Source organism: Phocoena sinus, chromosome 8, assembly GCF_008692025.1.
Source record: "Phocoena sinus isolate mPhoSin1 chromosome 8, mPhoSin1.pri, whole genome shotgun sequence".
In the NCBI taxonomy this organism is placed as follows: Eukaryota; Metazoa; Chordata; class Mammalia; order Artiodactyla; family Phocoenidae; genus Phocoena; species Phocoena sinus.
Genome location: NC_045770.1, coordinates 434564 through 455029, shown reverse-complemented (window position 1 = coordinate 455029; position 20466 = coordinate 434564). Strand labels below are relative to the sequence as shown.

General features: G+C 51.6%; 1 protein-coding gene across 1 annotated transcript in view; it reads left to right on the top strand.

Annotated features, from left to right (window-relative positions):
• Positions 1–3095: 3095 nt before the first annotated feature.
• The window catches only part of GLB1L2 (galactosidase beta 1 like 2), a 32799-nt gene continuing 15428 nt past the window's right edge, over positions 3096–20466 (top strand). The window contains exons 1-7 of the mRNA XM_032639639.1: positions 3096–3208; positions 3319–3432; positions 3751–4020; positions 6028–6121; positions 7460–7575; positions 9103–9292; positions 19565–19657. Of these exons, the coding sequence (XP_032495530.1) occupies positions 3096–3208; positions 3319–3432; positions 3751–4020; positions 6028–6121; positions 7460–7575; positions 9103–9292; positions 19565–19657 (990 nt within the window). The remainder of the gene's footprint in view (positions 3209–3318; positions 3433–3750; positions 4021–6027; positions 6122–7459; positions 7576–9102; positions 9293–19564; positions 19658–20466) is intronic.

Here is a 20466-nt window from a genome sequence, read left to right as displayed (position 1 = left end):
AGGAATTCAAATTAAGCCTTTATGATGATGTGTGGTATTTAAAGATAACCAAGAAAGTCAGCTTCAGACAGGAAAGAACCAGGAGCAGGAAAAGTGCAGGCTGTGAGTGGGAGCTGTTGACACTTTGCTTCTGCAGGGCGGTCCCGGGATGGAAAGATTTAAGTTCAATCTGGATGCAGCCTTAATAAGGCCGAGCAGTGGAGAGCCACGGAAGGCTTTTAATGAGGAAGATGTGATGAGATTAATCCACTGAGAGGAACATTCTGGGATGCCTGTGGGGGAGGAATTTGAGTGGGGAAAGACAGAGCGTGAGGCCGGCCAGTCAGTAGGTTCTTGAAGCCGGCAAGATGAGGCTGTATGAGCCTGAACTTGCCAGGTAGCAGGAGAGTGGGTGTGGTGCCGCCTTGGGGCCTGGACGGCCTTCAGGTCCTCGGGATGCTTCCAGCACCCAGTTCTGACCCAAGGCCAGAGCAGGTATGCTGTTCGTACCCTTGAGAGCTCTGTGAGCCGCTGGGATTACGCACACACGTGCTTTCGCCTTTGGTTACTTACTAGAGCTCAGCTTGCCAGCAGCCTGAATTCGGGCCCTGTGGCAAGAACACAGTGAACTTGGAGCTCATCTCTGTCATCGACCATTCAGCTGGTCCATAAGCGAAACCAGCAGAAGCAGAGCAGACAGGTCCTGAGGAAATCCACTGCCAGGGGCCCTGGTGGGCGCAGGACGCGCACAGGTGACCAGATGCAGCCCGACATGGCTGGATTTGACGGGCTGGAAGGCTGCTCGTGGTGTGGCATCGAGGACCAGGCCTGCACAGAGTACCCGGCCGGGGGTTGGGGCTCGGGGGTGGTGGGGGGCTTGAGCCAGGGACGCGGTGCCTCAGTTACAACTGTACCGCCAAGGGGTCTGAACTCTTCCAGGTCTCCTCAGGCTGCCTCTACTCTGACCCTGTCATGGGGGAGGGGAAATTAACCACTCCAGTATATGGATGTTTGAACAGAGGAGGATTTCGGTCACCTGTTAAAAGCATCTCTATCCCTTATAGATTTGATAAATTAGAAGTCCTGTCTCTGCCCAGTTATTTTAAAAACAGTAGGACTTCTCCAAAACACTTCCCTGTAAACTATCTCCTAGTTTTCACAGGGGGGTCCTTGCACGAACAGACACCTAGGAGGTTACACCCAAGAGATGTTTGTTGTGTTAATTTATTGGAATTGAATTGCAGGACAGCCCTGCTGAAAACGTGCTGCCGTTCCCTTGAGCCTGGGCTCTGGAGTCAGACTCCCCTGACCTTTGATTGCCAGCTTTGCCTCCAGCTGCAGCTTAAAGCAAAATCGCTTAAATTCTGCCTGTTTCCTCCTGTAAATTGGAGAGAATAAAAGTTCCTCTCTCATAGGATAACTGGTGAATCAAGTGAGAGAATCCACAGAAGGCTCGGAATAGACTGCAGTAAGCGCTCTCATCCCACAGACGAGCACAGTGAACTGCAGGGAGGTTAAGTGTCTCGCTCAACTTGCACATCTCCTGACAGACTTTAAAATATTTAAATCATGACTCGTGGTAGTCAGTCAGTGCCGATTACCAGCTGTTCCCTGTCTGCCTCTTCCAGGTAAACGGCAGGATTGCATCTCCCTTTGCCAACATTACAGAAACACATAAGCAAAGAACAAGTCACTGAGGTTTCTCCCAGGATCCCAGAAGTCCCAGCTTCATCAGCTCCACAGTAAATGTCCTGTGGTCCATCCTCTGCTTTATCTGAACATTTCCATATATATTCTTCTCACCCAAAGTCTGTCGTCTCTTTGGCACTGGAAAGGCCTGTCATTCCTGGGAATTAAGATCAGCCAGACGCCGTGTGAGTGAATGCTGTCTATGTCAGGGGGACAGGGTCGGCTGCTGCAGGGCCATGACAAAGTGTGCATCCCCACGTCACTCCCCAATACTACCTCCCCCTGGGAGGACAGAGGAGGGGGCCACTGAGGCCAGGGTAGAGTGGGAGACCCAGTGGACAAGTCTCTGCAGCTGGAAACCTAATCCCAGATGCTTAGTGACCTGTGGCAAGTAGTGGGTGAGCAGGGGAAGAGGGGACCGGGGCAGGGTCCCCGGGAGCCAAGGTCATCTCCGCCTCAGGTGTGTCCAACCTCACTATCTGCGAGCAAGGTGACGCTCCGTGTCCTCTGGTCCTTCCACTGTCTCCTGGCTGGTGTCTCGTCACCCAGCTCCGTGGTCCAAAGCCCAGGGGGGATTTCTAGGTGATGCCCTCCTGTCCTCACAAACAGGGAAATTCATCCCCACAGGACAGGAGGAGCAGCTGCCCGTTCTCTCCAGGCCAGCAGAGGGCAGGGGAACCTCCAGCCGCCAGGCCTCGGCCGCGTGGGGCCTGCGGATCATTTCCGGTGCAGTTCTGCTCAGCTCGGATGCAGATCTCACTCCTCAACTTCACACCATTACAGCATCGTCACGTTATCAACATCACCATTTTCTCAGGCGTTGGTAAAGAGCCGTATACACAATACAAACGTAAACAACACGCCTGGACAGTCCACTGGTTACCTTCCTCATGCCTCACCCAGATCGCGGCCCTGAGGCCCTCACACTATTCTGGTCTTTCCACAGAAAATCTGGAATATCACTGTTTTCCATTTTGTCTATAAATCATCCTGTGGGTCTAATGGGTTGTAAATTCTTCCACGGGCTTTAAGGTTGTCAGAGTCAGAAATACACCTGATTCATCTCTCTCTCCTTGGTGCGTTCCTGGCATCAAGCAGGAACTCGATGTTTATTGAACAAATAGAGAACAACTGGAGAAAAGCTATCGTCACCCATGTGATACTGTAGCTGGCGGCCAGTCCCATGCAGGAACGGGCAAGACACATCACCCGAAGTCAGCTAGACACTAAGAACTCGGATGGACCCTCAGGGAAGCGAGGTGAATGCAAAGGTAAGCTCACAGGGCTGTGCACGTGTGACCCCTTCATAGAACATTCCAGAAATGATGCTGCTACTGAGATGGAAGCTGGGATTAGACGGGGGAGGAGAGGAGCCGCCATCAGGGGTGCAGGAGGCTGTGGGGAGGGAACAGCTCTGCACCGGGATCATGCGGGCGGCCACAAGGGCCACCGATGTGAGACAGTCGCGTGGAACTCTGCACACGCTGGTGGCACCTGGACGAGCCCGGGTTGTGCCCGCACGTCTCACGCTGCTGATGCCGTGTGTGCCAGGAGCCAGTGTGGGGCACTGGGGACCCCACGAACGTCCACGTTACAGCTTCCTGTGAAGCTATACTTACTGCAGAATAAACACTGTTTCCCATTCCGCAGGCCAGCGAAACCGCACTTCCCGGACCCAGCCTCCCGGTCCCCGCTGTCAGGGCAGCTGCTGTTTGGGGCCACGCAGGTGCCAGCAGGACACGGGAGGCCTGAGAACCGAGCACGGTGGGCGGGGGTCCTTGCGAGCGGGCTCAGGAACCCCCCAAGGCCCCGGAGCTTTCTGGGGCAGGGGGAAGAGCAAGACCCCTGGGGCCGTAGCCTCGGAGACGGTCACTGTTCGCCCTCCCCGCCCCATCCCCCAGCAGTGTTCCCCTGTACAGGTCTCGTGGGCCAAGGATTTGGCTTCTATTCTGTGACAATGGAGAGCGCGGATGGATGCTGAGCGGGGAAGACCTCAAAAGATCTGCTTTTCAGAAGCCATGTCTGGTAGAGGGGCGGGGCCGTCCTGAAGCTGGACGCCCCGTTCAACTGCTGCCCCTCCAGCCAGGAGGGGGACCACGGGGCCTGCCTGCAAGGGGCGTGGGGAGCTGCCAGCGACCCGAAGACGGGGACCCCGAGAGACAAAGTGGGTGTGGGTGACGGTGAGCGGGGAGCTGAGGAGGACTCCGGGGAGACAGGGGAGATGAGAGAGCAGCAGCAGAACCGCAGGTTGGTGGGGGAGGTGCCGAACTGCATCGTCAACAGGCCGAGACGGTGCCCGCTGGAAACAGCCGTGTATCAGGGCCCTCGGGGAAAGGCCGGCTCCAGCACAAGGTCAGTCTGTCCAGTCCGGGGCTCCCTGCTGTCACCTCCCGTGGAGCTTCCCATCAGCTCTCAGGGCTCCTGGAGGGGTTGACAGTCCCCTGGGATCCAAGGATCTGTTCTCACTGCCCGCTTTTCAGACTCTCCACTCTTTCCCCCGTTCATTGATGCTTTGCTGGTCTACATGTGAATGAAAGAGTTTTCTGTGTGTATAAGCCCTCAGATACTTTTTTTTTTTTTAAGCAGACGTCTTCTTAGAAGCCCGTATGATTTAAATTTATTTATTTATGGCTGTGTTGGGTCTTCGTTTCTGTGCGAGGGCTTTCTCTAGTTGTGGCAAGCGGGGGCCACACTTCATCGCGGTGCGCGGGCCTCTCACTATCGCGGCCTCTCTTGCTGCGGAGCGCAGGCTCAGTAATTGTGGCTCACGGGCCCAGTTGCTCCGCGACATGTGGGATCTTCCCAGACCAGGGCACAAACCCATGTCCCCTGCATTGGCAGGCAGATTCTCAACCACTGCGCCACCAGGGAAGCCCCCTCAGATACTTTTTGAACAGTGTGTTTTTTTGTTTTTTGTTTTTTGTTTTTGCGGTACACGGGCCTCTCACTATTGGGGCCTCTCCCGTCGCGGAGTACAGGCTCCGGACGCGCAGGCTCAGCGGCCATGGCTCACGGGCCCAGCCGCTCCGCGGCATGTGGGACCTTCCCGGACCGGGGCACGAACCCGTGTCCCCTGCATCGGCAGGCGGACTCTCAACCACTGCGCCACCAGGGAAGCCCCCAAAACAATTTTAATGTTTCACTTTACGTCACATCTCAGATGCATACATTCAGATATTAACAACAAATTCAAATGACAAGGCTAGTTCTCATTTCTGATTAGTGTCACACTGTTTATATTTGAAATCTGTCTGTCGCGGAGAAAGCATGATGTCTCGAGTGACCCTGTCTGCTCACCCCAGAGCCTGCCCTTCACAGGCCACTAACCTGTCCACGGCACCTACTCAGATGTAGCTCCAGAAATTCCCCCACTGTCTCTCCTGCTTCAGTGATTTTTCACTCTCTTTGATCACGATCATGTCAGTGTACCATGCTGTGGTTTCTCCCACCTGGAAATGAAAACAGGGCATTACCCTCGACTCAGGGTCATGAGCCACCAGCTACATTCCCATTTATTTATTCCATCTTCCAGCAAATATCCATGAACGAGACTCATCTGTATCCACCGAGATTCCTCCACCTCCTCTAACCCGTTCCAGTCTCCCCAAAACACCCCCCCCCACCTGCCTGCATCACAGTCACCAAAGTCTTATGTGGTGTCTCCACCTGCACGTCTCCTTGATGGCTCAACACCCCCCTGACCAAGCTGGGCTTCTGGGACTCCAACACGGAAGAGCAAAATAGGATTCCACGTTGGATCTGTTTCTTTGACGTTAAACTTTGCTTTTCGGTGCTTTTGTTATTATAATCATACACAATGGCCTGCCTCAGGGAACCCTGCCCCGCTGCCCGAATGTTAAACTGAAGTGCCTTTGTTCAGCTCACAGGGAGACAATCTGACCCTGCCCACCTGTGAATGGCTGCAGAAAAGAAGAAATTAACACATCCCCTCCTGGAAGCTGGCCAAGCCAGGCAAAACCAGTGGCCTTTTTACTTTACTTCCTCACCTCCTCCCCCTCTCTGTTCTATAAAAGAAACTGGCATCCCAGCGTGATGGAGTCCTTCTTGGATCCTCTTGATTTCTCTCGCCCCACAAACGATCCAGGAATCCAGACTCGTCTCCACGCCAGCTGCCACTTGTCTGAACAGCAGCACCTGGCACGCGACCCCTGCGGTAGCCCCCGGCCGGGTCTCCTGTTTTCCACTGCTGCCAGCTCCTGGCACCTGAGTGACCTTTTAAAGCGTAACGGATGCCACGCCCAGAGCCTGCCCCCGTTCCGTTTCTTTGAGTCAAAGCTCTGCCCCCGAAGGCCTGCCTGACCTGGCCCTGGTTCCTCTGCCTCCCCCCACCCCCTGCAGTCCTGGAAGGCCAGGCGTCACCCCTGCCCGAGGCCTCCGCACTCGAGGTCCTCTCTGCTTGGCTGGCTGCCCCTTCCTCGCCACCTGCGTGCAGGTAATGCTCCTCGTTCAGGTCTTTGCTCAGCGATGCCTTCTCTGTGAGACCTGCTCTGCGCACCGCTCCCCCCCCCCCCCCCCCCCCCCGCAGTGTTCCTTTGTCCGCTTCATTTATGCTCTGGATCTACTACCTTTGAGACAGGCTGGGCCCTGGGCCCTTTGCTGCAGGACCTGCACCTGGACAAACATCTCTAACAACAGATACAAAGAAACTATAAGGGACTAAAAATAAGTGCAGGGCCGTGCAGGGGGGCAAATTATCAACCACAAGATACAAAAAGGCCACAAACCCAACTGCCACTTCTGAGGTGTTGGGGGCAAAAGCAGGGTCCTGTGCACCATCCCTGCACACACAGCACCAAGGGGGCGGGCAGACCACCTAAGCCCCGCCTCCGGCCGGACCCCTGGACCTGCCCCACCCTCACCCCATTCAAGGGAGCAGCAAGGGCACCTGTTACTTGTTCTCGCTACCTGGGCTGCAGAGCGAGTCCCAGTCAAGCCTTGCCTGAATTCCTCGCGTGGCCTCTTATCAATTTCTGTTGATTAAAGAGCCTGGGGTCAGTATCACCTTTGAACACACTTTATGGTTTACTAATTAATTTGTTGATTTTTGTTATCCTTCTTCCTCAGCTGGAACAGAAATTTCAGAGGGAGGGGATCTTTGTCTGTTTTGTGCACTGATACCTCCCAAACACCTAAAACAGTGTTCAGCACACAGTGGACATTAAAAGTTGTGGATTCCTTCTTAATGAACGAAATGCTGTTGAATCAGACCTTGGCTTTTCAGCCTGAAAAGTGGCATCTTGGCGGCTCCAAGGCCAGCACTGAAGGCAGTGCATCCCTCGCAAACACACAGGCCCCTCCCAGCCCCAGCGACGTGCCTTTGGGGTGAGAGGCCTTGACTACCCATCTGAACTTGGATCTGTTTTCCTTTGTCTTTTTCCAAGGACAAGGACTTTCTACTTTCTTTTCGTCCAGGGTTGAAATTGCACTCATTTAGTCCCAGGAATTCCCCCTGTTCTTAGTGTTTTGGCTCAAGACTCTTCAGCAACTTGAGTAAAGGAGCTGGAGGGGGTGAGGGCCCAGGGCCCACAGGACTGTTCTGACACAGAAGGCCCATCCTGCATCTTGTCCTAGTGACTTGAAGGGAGATTTTGTCACGTGTTTTCCTACAATTCGGATACACTATATTTAAGGCATTAACACAGTGCGCTCAGAAATAAGATATGCCAATGAATGAATACCTGATCTATGAACCTGTTTGTCACCTTTAAAAATCAAAAGTTAAACAGCCGATGCCGTTAATTTGACGTGACTATTTTGACTTTTTCTGGAGAGTCGCCCCGTGCTGACTCCAAGCGAGCAGCTCTTCCTCTCCCGGCTCCTCGTTCACACCTGCTTCCCACCGGCAATGCGGGCTGCGGGAATTCAGGGCGGGTCTGCGAGCTCTAGGTCTGTTGGAGTTCTGACTCAGAGTGGTGGCCTGAGGATATCAACGGGACTTCATTTTTTTAAGAAAACATTTTTTTTTCTATTTTCTGAACCCCTGGCATCAGAAAGGCAGCCTGTGCGGTTTATGATCGCCCTGTATCAGGTACGATCTTCCCACGCACCCAGCCAGCCCACTTTGTTTATAGCCCCATTAGACAGTTCACTGAACTGTAGCCTCCATGCCCAGTGATTTGAGTATTTCTCTGTCGGCTTGGGGTCAAGATCAATCAAGCATTTTGCAAAGGACTGTCTTGAAGGTGTATCTTGCTACAATTTAAAAAACCCAGTCTTGTCTCCTCAGCAAACACATCTGGATTAGAGCTACCTCTGCACACCGTCCTGCTATCACGAAGTCCAGATAAAGTAAAACTGTTCTTAAACCGTGAGTAGGGTGTGTCTACAGGTCTGCACTTCCCAGCAGGTTAAGGCGTAATGATTTTTTCTTTAGCACTGAGTTATTTACATTTATCTCTCATAAGTAAAAACAAAGGACACAGGGCTGGGCTAAGGATTTCAGGGTTTTTATAGCCCATGTTAACAAGTTTAAGCTAATATCTGAAAAAAAGAGGAGATGCTGGTACTGCTTAAATAACTTAAGGATGCCATGGTGTTTAATGGACTGTGCTGTTCACTGCTCAGCAATATCACCAGGAACCAGGGCCGACTGGGCCGGGGGTGGGGTGGGGGGGGCGTGGCTGGGGTGCGCCTCCGTGGGTGGAAAGGGGACTAACCTTTGACACCTTCCCCATATGTCTCATGGGCCACCTTTTATCCCAATTACACCAAAATACCTTCATCATAGTCTTAACAACTATCAGGCAGTTATGGCTTAAAACGTGGACAGAAGGTACTGACTTTGGAGCGTTGGCGAAGGGGGAGAGACTGCTCTCGGGATTCCCAGGGGCGGCTCTGGCCCTGCTGTCAGCCCCAAGCGAGCCCCTGCCACTGCGCTAGGCCTTCCCCCCTTTGTTTGTTCATTTGTTTTTTTCTCTCCTGGGTTTCATTTTTGCTACCTGACTAAATATTTGCTGAATGCTACAAAAAGAACCCTTCACACTAAACTCGCCTTGTTTTGTTCCAGAAGTAAAATCTCATTGTATTCGTAGCAGCTTTACAAGCGCAGGATATGGTTTGAAAACATGCAACGGTGTGTGTGTGTGTGTGTGTGTGTGTGTGTGTGTGTGTGTGTGTGTTTTCTAGAAACTCTGATGCTGTGAAGAAACATCAGCCTCCCTAGAAAATGTTTCAGATTTTCTTTCAGTAAAATCTGAATTCTGTTCTTGGGATTAGGTGGGTTTGTGATTGCTAGAAAGCATAAATTTTGCCCACATATTACATAGCCTCCTTTGTGACATAATTTTGTGCCAGAATAAGAATTTTATTCATCCTGGGCGAAGGTGTGGCTGGAAACGGCAAGGGCCTCCGTCTGCCACTCTCCGGCGCGTCCTCGGGCTGCAGGCAATGAGCACTGGGGGGCGGGGCGAGCAGCGGCCTGTTGCCCCGGCGACCAGCGCGCGGCCCCGCCCCCGCGCCGAGCTTCCGCTCAGAGTCAGGGCTGGAAAGCAAGCGGGTCCAGGTGCAGCGGACGCGGAATGCCCAAGTGGAACGTCCGGCGGAGGCCCGGCCGCATGCTTGGACTGCTGCTGCTGGTGATCTTGAGCTTACTGGTGCTCCTCAGGTGAGCAGACGCCCTGTCCTGCACACCTGGTTTCTCGCCTCCCCTCTCGCCGGGGGAGCCGGCCCGGGAGCGCGCGCACAGCCGCCCGCGGAGCCCGAGTCCCCACGGGGACGGGCCTGTGGTCCCGTCTGATCCGGAGCGCCGGCGCCCGATCCCTCTGCGCCCCCAGTGCCCTGGGTGACGCCAGGCGCTGCGCTCCCGGTCCCCGGGCGTCTGTACCCAGGGCTCCCCATCCTTTTCCGCGGGAAGTCCGCAGACCTGGCCTCAGACCCCTCTCCGACAGTCCCAGCTCTGTGCGCCCCTAGCCCTCTTGCTGAGCCCCAGATCCCCAGCTCTTCTCCCAGGTCCCCACATTTACTGCCAAGCCTGCTGCGAGGCTTCTCTGGTCGGCAGAGGCCAGAGCTCCAAGGACTCCCAGCGACGGTCCATCTGGCCGGCCCAGCGCGGTCACGGGTCCTCCAAGCTTCTCGCTTTGGGTGTAGTTGCTCCGTTCTCGGATTGATGTGTCTTCTCTCTCCACTCTTCCTCCGGTCACCAGCTCACCCCTTCCCACTCTCCCCCCTCCCTTACAAAGAGTTGTCTGGGAGTGCGTTTAGTGATAGAATGATTTACCCACTGCCTGTGTGGGTGCCCGAGCCTAGAATTTTCCTAAACTGTGTCTGTGACCCTATTTTTGAGGTCGATGCCTGGCACTTTCCATATTCAAAACCTCCAGTGTTGCTGGCAGGCCAGCAGCGACAAGGGCTTTGGCAGGGAAGTTAGTATGGAGGCTGCAGGCTGAGCCCGTGGACCTGCGGCAGGCACGCCACCCTCAGCTTTATCTTCTTTCTGCTCCCCTCGTGACTCCTCTGGACTTCCTCTGGGAGATAGGGACATTCGGGAGGGAGAGAACTCTTTCCATTTACGCCTTTCCAAGACTTAGGCGTCATCTCTGTTTTGGAGATGGGGAGGGTGTCACAGGGTTGTTGGGAGAAGGAAATGGTGCTCTTCTCCATCTGGGCTCAGAAAACTTAGGAGGCATCTTGTTTGACCAGTCGTTTCCAAGACTTTTCCATCCTGTCTATGATCCCAGTCCCTCCTCTTTGAGGACCGGCCCTGGCTCTTGTAGACACAAGGCTGATGCACACCCCAGAGGGATTCCTCAGAGGAGACGCAGCAGGAGCCTCTGGCGTACAGCCAGGTATCCAGGAGCCCACACCCCCAGGGAGAAAGGCCCGAGGTGTGCGAGGAGCATGTGCGTTGTTGTTGGAGGTCAGGGATATAGCAGCCCATGCAGGGAACCCAGACAGGTCACCATGAAGGGTGGCTCCGAGGGACTTGAGGTGGGCCAGGTAGTACACCCTGACGGTCCGCAGGAGGAGGTGCGGGAAGGAGGCTGGTACTTGTGTCTGGAAGGACAGAAGGTGCAGAAGCACGGGCTCTCGCAGGTGAGCGAACGTGTCCCCACCTGGTGGAGTGGCCGCAGGAAGGGTAGGTTGGGGGGCGGCTTGTGGGGCCACCCAGGAACAGCAGCAGAGGGTGAATGGCTGTGACTCACGACCTGGAAGAGTTTTGGCATGTTTAGGAAAGGCGTGGCTTTTCCTGCTGTGCTGTCTTTCTCAGCAGGTAAGATAGAGGCCAGAGAAGCTCTGAATTAGTTCAGGGCCACGTCTTAGGGTCCTCTGGAATACTTGTCTTCTGGGCTTCGTTTGGACTGTATCACCCTCATGGATGACTTTCGCCCAATTCCTGCTGTCCAGCTTGGGCTGGACACCAAGGACTATGTCTGGAGGCCAGAGCCAGCACCTTCTTTTTTTTTTTTTTTGCGGTACGCAGGCCTCTCACTGTTGTGGCCTCTCCCGTTGCGGAGCACAGGCTCCAGACGCGCAGGCCCAGCGGCCATGGCTCACGGGCCCAGCCGCTCCGCGGCACGTGGGATCCTCCCGGACCGGGGCACGAACCCGTGTCCCCTGCATCGGCAGGCGGACTCTCAACCACTGCGCCACCAGGGTAGCCCAGCACCTTCTTCGTTGTTCCCTCTTCCTGCCTTACGCTAAGGTGACCGGGTCATTAGCTGAGTGGGAGCCCAGCTCCCAGCTGTTGTAGGGAATGTGGGTGTAGCCAGTGCGATAGAGGTCACACAGGGACTGGCTGCTCAGCCAGCGGCTTTGCCCCTGAGCTGTCAGGATCAGAAGGCAGGTGTCTGGGTGGGGGAGGGGCTGCTGGGTTGCGGCTTTTGTTTTTCTTGGGCTGGTTCGTGGTCAATCACAGCTGTTTGATTACATCATATCCAAGAAACAGGAGGACCAAGATGACTTTTGAGGAAGATTTCAACCTTCGGCTTTTTAGTTTGAACGATGGTCTTAAAAAAAATTTACCTTCACTGCAGTATAGTGGTCAGACAGTAAACCGCATGCTCAGCGGGTGGAGTCTGCTGGGGTCCGTGTGTGTGTGTGTGTGTGTGTGTGTGTGTGTGTGTGTGTGTGTGTTTTCCACATCTGAAATGTTTTTCTTCTTTTTTAAAATTTTATTTTATTATTTTTTTATACAGCAAGTTCTTATTAGTTATCTATTTTACACATATTAGTGTATATATGTCACGCTGGGTTTTGACGTCTGCACCCGCCCACCTGTGGAGCTAGCACCATGGTTACCATAGTGAAGGCATCCATCAGCCCAGAAAAGTGCATGTGCCTCTTGCATCTCTCTGCTCCCGCCTCCCCACGAACGCTGATGTGTTGCTTTCGGCCACGGGATATTAGTTGGCATTTTCTGGAGTTTATAGAAGTGTAATCCTCTGTCTTGGTTGGCCTCCCCCTCTAGCGTGTTACTTGGGATCCAGGAACCTCGGCCCTGAGCCTGTCATTCTCCGCTAGCACAAGAATGCCTGCTGGGCATGGCTCCCACTCAGGACTTTTCCTCTCAGCATCAGCGCGTCACTGAGCAACACTCCAGGAGCTCTGCGTCTCTCCAACCCTAGACGTTAGCTGGCAGAGTCGGCAGAGGGGAGGGCCGCCAGGTGGGCACCGGCCTCCCGCCTCCCACCTCCCTTGGAAGCCTGTCTCTTAGCTGCTTCTGCCCTGCTTGTCTGGGTTCCAGACCCCCGTTCCTCCCGTGCCTCTCAGGCTCCTCGGCGAGGGCAGGTCACTTAGCCTCGGAACCAGGCCGCTTTCTGTGGTCCAAATCACGGCCGGTCCCGTCCTCTGGGGGCATGTGCACAAGGTCCCTTCCTGGGCATCTGTGAAGTCACTGATTTTATGAGCTTTGCCTGTTCTGGGCACTGATCTGTGTGGGGTCTGAGTCATCGCCCCTGGAACACTCCAGCTCTTTGAGCGCCGTCCCTCTGGTGGTCTGGCAGTGAAGCTTACAGCCTCTGGAAGTGTCACCCCTGACAGGCGTGGGGAAGCGGGGAGGGGCAGGTTTCTGAGCCCCTGTGCCGGAGGAGAGGGTGGGCGTTGAGAGTCGGAAGGGGACCCAGTGTCTCAGTGAACACACGGCCAGTGGAGGTGTATTTGTGATCAAGGGACCGGGGTGCCCAGGAGACCAGCGCTAAGAGCTCCAGAGCCTTGGTCCCCCAAGCATCAGGACATGGGCCAAGGAGTCCTCTACTCCTTGGGGCGAGGAAGGAGCCACCAGTGAAGTAAAAGCACTTCATCTTCGATGATGTGACCCTGACCCCCATCGTATCGCCTGGAATGCTCTTCTGATGAAGAGGCAGGAGATGCCGGGGCTGAGAGAGACCGTCTCAGAACGCGTGGGGCCTGCAGAGGACCCTGGAGCCCAGGCCCTGCCCTGGCACCCAGCAGCGGGGTGTTTGCAGCCCCCTCTGCACTCGGTTTTACCTTTTGCTTAAATCGATTGCTCTGGACGTTAAAGGCCATTGAGAGGGAGTCCCCTTACGTGGTGCCTCCCCTGGGATGGAAGGGCTGGGGATCCTTAGAGGCTCACGGTAACGAAGCAGACGTTTCTCAACAGGGCTCCGTGGACGGAGACCCTTGGTGGGTGCCCTATGCTCCCACCCTCACCCTCCGAGGGACGGTTAGCAGGGCTGTGCCTTTCAAGAGCACACTGCATTGTTCTTGCAAAGGCTATTTTGTGGGTAGGTAATCTAGGAAGAGGATGAAATCTTCAAATAATATAAATGGGAAGATAAGGCCCCCTAGTTCTGGCCCCTGGGCACCCCTCTCCCTGCCCAGAGGCTTCCCTGATCACAGTTTCTCTCCAGAGTGCTCTGTGCACATAGAGACAGCTGTAGACGTTACCCTGTTGGTTCGTTGGGCTCATGAGTTATTTAAACTGCCCCCTTCTGAAGAGCATCCATGGCTGCAAACCAAGTCATAGTGAATATCTGTTGGAGATTTTTCCGTACATAGAATTGCTGACCATATGAGATACTCATTTTAAATCTTGATCGACATTTATAATAAGTAAGCAAATAGCACATTCTATTTCTGTTGGATCAGCCTGAGCTCTGTAGGCTCAGGAGCAAATTCCGTTTAATCTGTGTGGGTAGAGTCTTTGTGTCCTGTAAGAACTAGCCCAGCTCTCGTCTATCTTGGTAGGTAAGTCCCACGTGTTGGATTTTAAAAACCCATTTATTTACAATACGTTGTGCCCTGTTGAATGAAATCCTTTTGTTCTGATTCCGTGAGTGTCTCTGAGATCAGAGTCTTGTCATCAGGGGCGCCTTGGGGGTTAGCTAACAGAGCTTTCCTCTCTTGGCACTTTTTCTATTTATGATGCTGTCAATGGAAATTTTCCCCAAAGTGAGAGCACAGTGTCATGTGACATCCGGTCACTTTTTGTTGTTGGTATGTGGTTGATTTCGAATGAGGAGTTTTTATTGCTGCACGATTGGGTCTCAGGGTTTCCTCTAGTAAACGCTTGTTCACATACAAACTCCTGCGGGCTGTAGAAGATGCTGCCTGGCTTGGCCAGCTGGAGCCCGGGTGCGTGACCCATTCTTGACCTACCAGAGCCTTCTAGGAGGGAAGGGCAGAGGTTCCAGGCTTACAATGGTGCCACAGGCTGCAGGGTGCTGCACGATGGCCAGGCATCTCTGCAGAATGAGCCACTCGCTTTTGGATGGAAGGCCCCAGCCCTTTGGAAATATTAAGCCCTCTCCCAGCAAATCAGGAGCCAGAGCCTTGGGCCCAGGCCAAGGAGCACATGCAGGAAGCCAGGGCAGACCTGGGGACAGTGTTTCATTTCCTGGGGGCTGAAGCTCGTGGGGCTCCAGGGTTGGTGCAAGAGGCAGTCTTCGGGTTGGGGACGTTAGGGGCGCTGGCCGGGACCGGAGAGTGGGCGGGCCCCTCCTTGGGCCCCCAAACCTCCCAGCTGAGGGAGGCGTGCACAGGGCTGAAGGCTGGTGAGACCTAAATACCCCCGAGGGGGCAGTTCATGGGGTCCAGCCGAGGAAGCTGGACCTCATGGGAGCCTGTAGCCACATCAGAATCTTGAAAGTGATGAGGAGAAATTTGTGTTTTAGACGCAAGTGAGGAGGTTTCTGTGTGTGATTATGTCTTCTGGGCAGTTTAACATGTCCGTCTGGGTGAGGGTCTCCGGCATGGCCATGTGGATGGGCAGAGTGTTTTCTTGGTCAGCATCTTGATATGAAGGCCTGGACCCAGATTCAGTTGAACATTTGCTTAGGGCAGCCCGAGTGGGGTCACAGTGTACATTATGTATGGAACCAAACTACTGATGCCCGGGACCAGTGAGGACTCATGTTCTGGGGATGGAAAGAACTGCTTCTGCAGGTTCCTACCTCGAGTGCCAGCTTGTCCACACCCTTGTTAGCCTGAAATTGTGTGAGCCTGGCCTGGTCGCCGCTGGAGGCCACACGTCCCGGGAGTTGACGATGCTATCTCTGCCGTGTCTGGTTGCGGCGATGCTGTCCTGTCTGGATCTGGACACGTGCGTACGTAGGACGGAAGACAAGGGGCTGGCTGTGACGCAGTGTGAGGCCTGCCGGTTCCACCGTGACCTCGGTTGTAGTCAGTGTCTGCAGCGCTCACAGGGACGCCCTCTGGCTCAGCTGGGACGTTTCAGAGCGGTCCTCATCAGCCTCCTGCAAGGAGGTGGCGGGATCTGCCCTTCTGCCTCCCACTGCCCTGGGAGACCCTCTCCGAAAGCGGAGGATCACTTCCTGGGCTCACCTTACAGGAAGGAGGTGGTAAGCTTGTCACCTGCACATCTGTCCGTTTTTTTTTTTGTTGTTGTTGTTGTTTTTGCGGTACGCGGGCCTCTCACTGCTGTGGCCTCTCCAGTTGCGGAGCACAGGCTCCGGACGCGCAGGCTCAGCGGCCATGGCTCACGGGCCCAGCCGCTCCGTGGCATGTGGGATCCTCCCGGACCGGGGCACGAACTCGCGTCCCCTGCGTCGGCAGGCGGACTCTCAACCACTGCGCCACCAGGGAAGCCCCCATGCACAAAACTTTTTTTTTTTTTTTTTTTTTTTTTTTCACAAAACTTTTTAATGTTAAGTCACACGTATCTTGTTTTTCCTTTCGTTGCCTGTGCTTTTGGTTCCACCTCCCAGAAATCATTGCCAAATCCAGTGTCATGAAACTTCTCCCCTGTGTTTTCTTCTAAGAGTTTCAATGTGTTAGCTCTTACATTTAGGTTTGTGATGTCCTTTGAGTTAAGTTTTGTAGATGGTGTAAAGTAAGGGCCCAGGTTCGTTTTTTGCACGTGGATATCCAGTTTTCTCACCACTGTTTGTTGAAAAGATGACTGTCCTTTCCCCATTGAATGGTCTTGTCATCCTTGTAGAAAATCTTTTGGCCATACGTGTGAGAGTTTATTTCTGGGCCCTCTATTCTATTCCATTGGTCTGTATGTTTGTCTTTTTTTTAATTAATAAATTTATTTATTTATATTTTTGGCTACGTTGGGTCTTCGTTGCTGCGCACGGGTATTCTCTAGTTGTGGTGAGTGGGGGCTACTCTTCGTTGCGGTGCGCGGGCTTCTCATTGCGGTGGCTTCTCTTGTTGCGGAGCATGGGCTCTAGGTGCACGGGCTTCAGTAGTTGTGGCACTTGGGCTCAGTAGTTGTGGCTCACAGGCTCTAGAGTGCAGGCTCAGTAGTTGTGGCACACGGGCTTAGTTGTTCTGTGGCATGTAGGATCTTCCTGGACCAGGGCTTGAACCTGTGTCCCCTGCACTGGCAGGCGGATTCTTAAGAACTGCACCACAAGGGAAGTCCTGTATGTTTGTCTTGAGGCCAGTAGCACACTGTTTTGATTACCATAGCTGTGTAGTAAGTTTTGAAATCAGCAAGTGTGAGACCTCTAACTTTGTTCTTTTTTTTTTTTCCAGCATTGCTTTGGGTATTCAGAGTCTCTTGAGATTCCATGTGGATTTTAGGATGGTTTCTTCAGAAACACTGGAGTTTTGACAGGGATTACATTGAATTTGTAGGTCGCTTTGGGTAGTACTGACATCTTAACCATATTAAGTCTCTCAGTCTATGGACACAGGATGTCTTTCCATTTATTGGCATCCTCTTTAATTTCTTTTGGCAACATTTTGTAGTTTTCAGTGTCTAAGTATTTTGCCTCTTTGATTACACTTATTCATAAATATTTAAATCTGTCTGATGCTACCGTAAGTAGCATTCGTTGGTAGTGTATAGAAACAACTGATTTTTTTTGTGCATTGATTTTGTATCCTGCAGGTTTGCTGAATTGTTTATTAGAACTAACAGGTTTTTTTTTAATCCATTCTGTAAATCTGTTTTTGGTTGGGGAGTTTAATCCATTTACATTTAAAGTAGTTACTAATAGGGAAGCACTTACTTTTGTTGTTTGTTTTCTGTATGCCTTATAGCTTTTTTTCTCCCTCATCTCCTCCATTACTTCCTTCCTTTGTATTTAGTTGATTTTTTAATGACAAGTTTTTATTCCCTTTTTTTTCCCTTTTGTGTATCGTCTACAGATATTTTGGTCGTGGTTACCATGGGGATTATATACACTGTCCTGAAGTTAAGACATTCTATTTTATATTTATACCAACTTACCTTCAATCACATACAAAAACTCTATGCTTTAAAAGCTCTGCCCCTTTATATTATTGCTGTCACAAATTATATTTTTATATATCATGTACCAATTAATATAGATTCATAATATTTTTATGCACTTGTTTTAAATCCTGTAAAAAATAAGAAGTGGAGTTATAAGCTAAAATTACAATAATAGTGGATTTTACATTTTTTCACATATTTACCTTTACCAGAGAACTTTATATTTTCATTTGGTTTTGAGTTGTCATCTAGCATCTTTTCATTTCAACTTGAGGAACTCTGTGTAGCATTTCTTGTAAGGCAAGTCTAGTGGTGTAATGAATTCCCTCAGCTTTTATTTGTCTGAGAATGTCTTAGTTTCTCTTTTACTTTTGAAGGACAGTTTTGCTGGATATAGAATTCTCACTTGATAGGTTTTTTTCCTTCAGCACTTTGAATATAGTATCCCACTGCCTCTGTCCTACAAGATTTCTGATGAGATATCTACTGAGAGTCTTATTAGGGATAGTTAGCAGATATTTGGTCCTGTCCAAAATGTTCATAAGACATTTGGTCCACACTAACAGGGCTTTGATGTTTGGTTCTGTCCAAGACCATTTGGCACGGACCAAATATGCTCATGGATATTTTGGATAGAACCAGATCTTTTGGCATAAACTAAATATCTTATGGAATGAACGTCTTATGGATGTTTTGGACAGGACCAAATGTCCTGCAAGGTTGGGGCTCCTTTGTACATGTCTCGTTGCTTTTCTCTTGCTCCTTTTAAGACTCTCTCTTTGTCTTCTGACAGTTTGATAATGTGTACTGGTGTGGGTCTCTGGTTTAATGCTACTTGGAGTGCACTGAAGCTTCTTGGATTTGTATATCCATGTCTCCTCCATTATGTCTTCAAATAATCTCTCTGCCCCCTTCTTCTCCTTTTGGGGTTCCCGTAATGAGTATATTTGTCTGTTTACTGATTTGCATAAGTCTCTCAGGCTCTCTTCACTTTTCTTCATTCTCTTTTCTTTTTGCCTGTCAGACTCAGTAATTCAAAATGACCTGCCGTCAAGTTTGCACACTCTTTCTTCTGCCTGTTCGAATCTGCTGTTGAACTCTTTGGTGAATTTTTCTATTTAGATAATGTACTTTTCAGCTCCAGAATTTCTGTATCGTTCTTTTTTAAAATCATTTCTGTCTCTTTATTGATATTCTGACTTTGTCCGTAAGTCCTTTTCCTGATTTCTGTCCATGTTTTTCTTTAGCTCTTTGAGCATATTTATGACAGCTGTTTTAAAGTCCTTGTCTAGTAAGTTAAGCACATGTGTTTCTTTAGAGACTATTTCTAGCTTCTTTAGAGACTGTTTCTAGAGATTTATTTTGTTCCTTTGAATGAGCTACGTTTTCCTGTTCCTTTGTATGCCTTGTGTTTTTTGGGTGAAAACTGGGCATTTATAAAAAACAGCCCTCTCTCCCAGTGTTTGCTGTCTTCTGGGGACACCTTTACTATTTAGTGGGCTCCTGAGCCTTGAGATCAGCCTGGGGTGCAGGCTTAAGATCTTTTCAGATATTTTCTTGGCATATGTCCTGTCTGGCCTGTGTGTATGCTTTTCTTCCTTCCTTCCTTCCTTCCTTTCTCCCTTCCTCCCTTCCTTCCTTTGTAATCCTTTGCCCCCAGGCATCCATGGGTTTGTAGTCCCGCTGAAATGTGTACATGCTGTGACCCATCACTGCCTTCTGCAGCTTCCAGCCTGAGGTCCAAACTATGCCAACATTTTCTGTCTGACCTCAAAGTCAGATGAGACAGAAACTAGTCCCCTGGGGAGCCTACAGACAGCCCAGAACATTGCAAACAAGTTCCATCTTGCTCCTTCTGTCCTCAGGGAGGGAACTGGAAATAGGGATGCGTCCTTTTGACTGCACCATGCTACGCCAGGGAGGGGGTGGGACAAAGGTGATCGAAACCATGGAATCTTCTACCATTTTGAACATGTCTTTTTCTTGATTGGGTATTCACTCATTTGCTTAAACATTTGACTTGTTTCCAGAGCTCCTATAAAGTTATTTCTGTCAGCGTGCAGTTGTTTGTTTGATGTTTCCATAGGGGAACGAGGGCCTGGCGCTTCCTACTCCCTGTCTTACTGACACCACTCAATTATATACCAAACCTTTTGAGACTTGCGCTTTCTAATGGGTTGTTTTGCTATAATTGGCAATAAGTGTGGTGACATTAGCTAGTACGGTTCCCACTGCACACTCAGCTCTGATTGTTCTCTCTTTTCCCAGTACAAGCACGGAGGGCCCATCGTTGCTGTGCAGGTGGAGAATGAGTATGGTCCCTACAACAAAGACCCTGCCTACATGCCTTACGTCAAGAAGGTAAGAGTCAACTTGGGTCACCTCTTCGTGGGGTGTTCTGGGCTCTGGTGCAATGTGAGGGTCTGATGTCACCCAGCACCATTTATTAATTGGTGAATCTTTTCTCCAGACCTTTATTCCAACAGGGTCCTCGCTTATTTGCCCTCTGTTGGCTGAGTTTAATGGGGATCACAGTGCACATGGGGCTGAGAGTAATGGAACTACCTTGATTGAGGGCGATGGCTGGAGGCCTTCCTGGAGGGGTGGGTTGCTCCTCTCACTCCAGCACCCAAAGCAGCGGCCCCACTGTCAGCTGCACATTGGCTTCATCTGGGGAATCGTTTAAACTCACTGTGCCCAGGCCATATGCCATCCCATTAACTAAGGGTCTTGGGGGTGGAGCTCAGACATCTGATCCCAGCGTGTGGGTGGCTGGGAGCCCCTGACTGTGTGTCAGAGCAGGGAGGGGCAGGCCCAGGGCAACACTTAGAAGAACAGGTTTCTGCTCAGAGGTGGTTCCTGTCACTTGGTGAATGAGACCTGGAATAAATTGCATTCATTTTTCTAAACCTTCACTTCCTCTTCTGTGCAGCTGGGCTAACGAGAGGATTTACCTCTCCACATTGTGCGTGTAGTGAGGTTGCAGACGCAGTGCCGTTCCAGCATCCAGTGAGCAGTCAGTAAACAGGACCGTGATGTTATCAGCAACACCGGTGTTTTGTACTTGGAAGGGTCGACCCCTCTGTGAGGCGAGGAAGCTTTAAGTGGCCTCAGTGACTCCACTAATTTAATTAGGGCTGCTCCGGCCCCTGGTGTCCTGAGTGGCATCC